Raw genomic sequence first — 5,927 nt, forward strand, 5'->3', positions numbered from 1 at the left:
GCTGGGTTGTGGTGGCTATGCACACTTTTAATCTTAGCATTTGGCAGGCTGAGCCAAGTGGATCTCTGTGAGTTCAAGACGAGCCTGGTCTATAGAGCCAGTTCCAGAACAGCCAGAACTATAGAAAGAAACCCTATCTACAAACAAACAAACAAACAGAAATGTAGTTTTTTTCTGAGTCTAGCATATGTTCATCTGCTATGTTAAAATTGTTCCATCTATTCTCTTTCAAATGACCTAATTTTGTTCATATATTTAAATAAAACACTGCTGTGTATAAATACACACACAATAATTTATTTGTCCATTAATCCATTGATAGGCATTTATAAGAAACTGGATGTAGCTTCGGCTGCTCTCAGACTGGCTCTGTGGCTTACGACCTTGAACTATGATCCTGCACTTCTGCCTTTTCCACACTGGGATTCCAGGTATTCCCTCCTACCTACCTCTCCTCTAACTTTTAAGTCTGTAATTCTTAAAAGTCATTATTTTTAAAACATTAGATGGTCAGGCATTGCGGTCTCCTCCCAATGAACTTGGGAGGCAGAATCAGGAGAATTCTAGATCGTCCTAGTTAACACAAGAGACCCTGTCTCAAAGAACAAAAAGCACACAAAAAGCTGACCAGCAATCCACCAACAGGAACTGTCATAATCTGTTCTGTGTCTTCCTGTGATGCTACACAGAGACCATTAAGAAGCCGTGTCTCTGAGCTAATAAAGAAGTGAAGCCACTGCAAGGGACACAACACTCACAGTTGTACCAGCTCGTCTGACCTATTTCTCTGTTATTATTTATTTATTTATTTATTTATTTATTTATTTTTGGTTTTCCAAGACAGGGTTTCTCTGTGTAACCCTGGCTGTTCTGGAACTCACTCTGTAGACCAGGCTGGCCTTGAACTCAGAAATCTGCCTGCCTCTGCCTCCCAAGTGCTGGGATTAAAGATGTGCGCCACCACTGCCCGGCTTCTCTGTTATTTTAATTACTCAGTCTTCATCAGTATCCCCAAGTACAAGGTTTAATCATCTATGCCTGCTCATAGTTTAATGAGAGGCACCAACCAGTCAAGTGTCACTGAGTTCCTCCTCCTGGGACTCTCCAGGCAGCCCCAGCAGCAGCAGCTCCTCTTCCTGCTCTTCCTCATCATGTACCTGGCCACTGTCCTGGGAAACCTGCTCATCATCCTGGCCATCAGCACAGACTCCCACCTGCACACCCCCATGTACTTCTTCCTCAGCAACCTGTCCTTTGTGGATGTCTGCTTCTCCTCCACCACTGTCCCCAAGGTACTGGCCAACCACATACTTGGGAGTCAGGCCATTTCTTTCTCTGGGTGTCTCACGCAGATGTATTTCCTTTTCATGTTTGTGGACATGGACAATTTCCTGTTGGCTGTGATGGCTTATGACAGATTTGTGGCCATATGCCACCCTTTACACTATACAACAAAGATGACCTCTAAGCTCTGTGTCCTGATGGTGGCTGGATCATGGGTCACTGCCAATCTGAATATCTTATTACCCACTCTGCTCATAGCTCAACTCTCCTTCTGTGGGGACAACATCATCCCCCACTTCTTCTGTGATGTGACTCCCCTCCTGAAACTCTCCTGCTCAGACACACATCTCAATGAGCTGATGATTCTTACAGAGGGAGCTGTGGTCATGGTCGCCCCGTTTGTCTGCATCCTGATCTCCTACATTCACATCACCTGTGCTGTCCTGAGAGTCTCTTCCCCAAGAGGAGGATGGAAAGCCTTCTCCACCTGTGGCTCCCACCTGGCTGTCGTCTGCCTCTTCTATGGCACCATCATTGCTGTGTATTTCAACCCCTCCTCTGCTCACTCATCTGAGAAGGACACGGCAGCCACTGTGCTCTACACAGTGGTGACTCCCATGTTGAACCCTTTTATCTATAGCCTGAGGAACAGGGACCTGAAAAGAGCTCTAGGAAAAATTGTCCAGGGATGCACTTTTTCTATTCTGTGAGAATATTTGGTCTGACCATGCTTACCACATTTCAGAGTTGAGCACAGTTCAGTAACTGAACTTAGGTAGGCTCAGTCACAAAACAATTGTTTTCTGCTTCTTAGGGAACTCTCTGTCTCCAGGTTCATTGGATTTACATAGTTGGATTTACAAAATCATGGGAATTAGTCTTGTGTTGTTTGTTTCTTGGGTTATAATTATGGAACTTGGCACATGCTATGGAAGAGCTCAATGACTGAACTGCATTCTGTAGACATTCCTATGAACTACGCAGTTATTTTGTGTGGAGGTCAAGTCCTTACTTTTTGCTCATCTGTTTTTCTCTCTTGCTGTACATCCAGATGTTTGGTGTGTTTGTGAACATGTGAATAGAGAACAGAGGTCAATCTTGCATGTCATGTCTCAGGAGCCATACATGCTCTTTTTGAGACAGTGCCTCTGTGACTGTAGGCTCCTCAAACAGGCCAGTGCACCCCTGAATCATCTCATTCTCATCCCTCAACCCTGGGATTACAAAAGCAGTCAAGTGAGTCCTGCCTTTACATTGGTTCGGAGGATTAAACCAGTCTTTCAAGTTCAGAAGGGAACCACCTTACAGACAGAACCATCTCCTGTTTAAATAAGACTAATTTTTGAGGTCAGCATGGTACCACCCACAGACACAGTGGATGTCTGTAAGCTGAGGCCAGCCTGGTCTATAGAGAGAGTACAAGGCCAGCTAAGGCTGCATTGTGAGACCTTGTCTCAAATACATACAATCAAAAGAGATTTACTTTTGTTATTTCAATGTATTTATGTGTGTGTCCCTGTGTGTCAGTGCGTGTGTACATGCATGTCGTGGAACCCAACTCATATGGTCAGTTCTTGTGGCAAATGCCTTCATCCTCTGAGACACCTCACTTGCCCCTGAGGATGCCCCTCTCAGGAGCTCTGTTTGGGAGATAGGTGTTAACATGTGCATTTGCATAATGATATTACCTATGGATCTAATACAGTGTACAATCTCCACACTGAACAATCAGTTAGGGGCTCTGGATGAAGGGGCAACAGGGAGACTGAGTAACCCTCTCAGGTGTTTCTAATGACCAGTGTGCAAGGAGAGAATTGGCCTCAGCCTTCTTTCCATGTCTTCCATTATAGTCTTCATTGAGGTGACGACTCTCTTCAGTAAGCACATTTCAGAAGCCCCAGATAGGAGATGGCTTCAGGCCCCCAGAGATGAGGAGCACCAAAGCCTGGGACCCTTCAAAGAGCATCCTGGTTGGCTGTGTCACCTTAGGGCTGTGCATAGCTGAGGTATGTGGGGCATAAGGTAAGAACTCCAGCACTCAGTGTTCCCTCTGCCGAGAGGCACTGCCAGGTCTCTTCAGACCATCTGTATTCTTGTTATCCAAGCCCTGTGGCACCCCTTCCCACAAAGCCGCTCTTGAGTTATTTATTCCATCCTCACCATAAGACATCCTTCAGCTGATGAGCAGCCTCTGCCCTCACACTCACTGCTCTTCATGGCCTTAAGCAAAGGCAACGGTCAAGTTTAGTGAAAGGAAGAAAATCAGCAGCAGTAAAGGCAAAGGGATGAAAGAGTATAGGCTGAACCTTTGTTTGCTTTTCGTGCTGGGGACAGAAAGGTGAGCCCTGGACCCTAGGCAAGCCCTCTGCCTCGGAGAAGCATCTCCTGCCCTCTGCACAGCTCCTGAGAATGGTGACTGAAAGTCTCTCTCTTTTGTTGTTAATGAAAATGAAGACACTTATAAAGAGGAAAGAACAATTGTTTCTTTTTTTAAAAAAAAATTTTTATTGGATGTTTTACTTACATTTCATATGTTGTCCCCTTACCCCATCCCCCACCCAACCAGGAACCCCCTATCCCCTCACCCCTCCTCCTTCTTCTCTGTGGATGTAACCCCTACCTACCCGCCCCCACTCCCACCTCCCCACCCTCAAAATTCCCACCCCCTGGGGCGTCCAGCCTTCATGAGGTCAAGGTTCTCTTCTTCCACCTATGCCCAGCAGGGCCCTCCACTCTTATGTATTCAGCTGAAGCCCTGGATCCCTCCCTAAGTGCTCCCAGGCTGGTGGTTTAGACCCTGGGAGCTGTGGTTGGTTGGTATAGGACAATCATTTCTAAAGTCCTATATCCAAGTCACCTGACCCTTGTGCCTTTTTTCGAACTCCTCCTTCTTTAGCATAAACACTGTTACATGTGTCTGTTTTACCGTATGTCAAGTAAGGTTTTGTGATGCACTTAAAGCTTCTTCAAAACATGTTTCTTTGAGGATGATGATGTTTGTGTGAGATGTTCCGATGTATATAATATGTTCCTTCTTGGAACATTTGAAGGAGAGGCGAAAGAAAAAGCCATTACTTAAATTTGCAACCTGGTCTCAGATTTGAACTGTCTTTTACCATCCTAATATAATTCTGCATATGTAATATCCTTTATTTCTACTTACATCTTCATCTAACATTTTGATTGTTTATGTTTAATAAAAAGTTTGGGAATTTATTGATTTTATTTGTCTAAGTGTTATGCTTGGATGCATGTATGTGCACCATGTGCCTTGTGCCCAGGGAGGCCTGGAGCTAGAGTTGCAGGCAGTTGTCAGTTACCCTGATGGTCCTGGAAACTGAACCCAGGTCCTCTGCAAGAGCAGCAAGTGCTCTAACAACTGAGTAGGCCTCCAACCAACATTTTAATTGTAATGAGAGCTGACACCAGTAAAGACAGCTAAGCCTGGTTGACTGAATTCCTGGTGTTGCTCAACCTCTAGGGTGTGCTGTGTCTACTACACTCTCATTATTTTTCAGATCCTGGATGAACCAACCACCATGGGTGTGCTAGGCACTCTACTCACGACTTAGTTTCCAGCCCACTTTTATAGTTCTCTTTTGAAAATATCACTTTCTCTCTCTGCCTCCTTCTTACTTGGGATCATGCCACGCATTCAGGCCATTCCTAAATTAATAATTCTATTCCATTAGCAGCCCGATTGCCTGGGTTTCAGGCAATCAGGCACCGAGACTTTGGTGTTTGTTTTAAAACAATGTGTAGTGGTCCATAAATGTAATCCCATAACTCCAAAGGTAAATACTGAAGGATCAAGAATTTAGGCCAGCCCAGCTACATCAAAAGATTGAGGACACTTTTCCTATATGAGATCTTGTTTCAAAACATTTGCAAAATGTAATCAATTCGAGTTAGATCTGTAGTTTCTCAGAAGCACTGATGTTTTCCTAATAAACTCACACACAGGCCTCTAGCGTTCATTTCCCTGTATTATAATGTTTACACATTTGTTGTGGCTTCTGACAAATGATTGCCCTTTCTGAGGGCACATGGGCCTTATTGACTCTGGGCACATGCGTGACAAAGGGAAGATGTGCTGTGGAGGTGATCTGTCCTGCTTGTTGACTCTTCCTGTCCAGTCTGCTCCCCTAGGCAGACTGTGCATGCTGAGACCCAGGGAGAGCACAAGAAACATGGGAATGAGATGCCATAGCTTGTACCAAGTCCTTGTGACTCTCAGTTGACACACAGGGCAGTTAATAGTAGAGGACAGAAATTATTGTTTTATTTGTTTGCTTGTTTGGTGTGTGTGTGTGTGTGTGTATGTGTGTGTGTGTAGCCCTGGCTATTGTTGAACTCACTCTCTGTACACCAGATCTCGAACTCAGAGATCTGTATGCCTCTACCTCCTGAATGTTGGGATTAAAAGCCTGTGCCAACACTGCTGTGCAGAAGTTATTTCTTTGTAAAGTCACTGTGGCCTAGGTTCCCCTATTATGTGTGCTATGGAGAAAACCTAATAAAGTTCATTCTATGTTGTTTCGAGATGAGGTCTTTCTATGAAACTCAGATGGTCAGTGTGTGTGTGTGTGAATATATAATTTTGGGTGTTCATTCTGCTTCACTGGAGATCAGTTGAACCCAGC

At 44.7% G+C, this 5,927-nt stretch overlaps 1 protein-coding gene across 1 annotated transcript; it reads left to right on the forward strand.

Moving 5' to 3' along the window:
* The first annotated feature begins 1,052 nt into the window (after nucleotides 1-1,052).
* Nucleotides 1,053-1,994, forward strand: LOC114615181 (olfactory receptor 1361-like). Its single transcript, XM_028760851.1, has one exon. It carries the CDS (start codon nucleotides 1,053-1,055, stop codon nucleotides 1,992-1,994), a length of 942 nt encoding a protein of 313 aa, XP_028616684.1.
* Nucleotides 1,995-5,927: the final 3,933 nt, after the last annotated feature.

The sequence above is a fragment of the Grammomys surdaster genome, unplaced genomic scaffold, assembly GCF_004785775.1.
Source record: "Grammomys surdaster isolate TR1022 unplaced genomic scaffold, NIH_TR_1.0 126612, whole genome shotgun sequence".
NCBI classification, from domain to species: Eukaryota; Metazoa; Chordata; class Mammalia; order Rodentia; family Muridae; genus Grammomys; species Grammomys surdaster.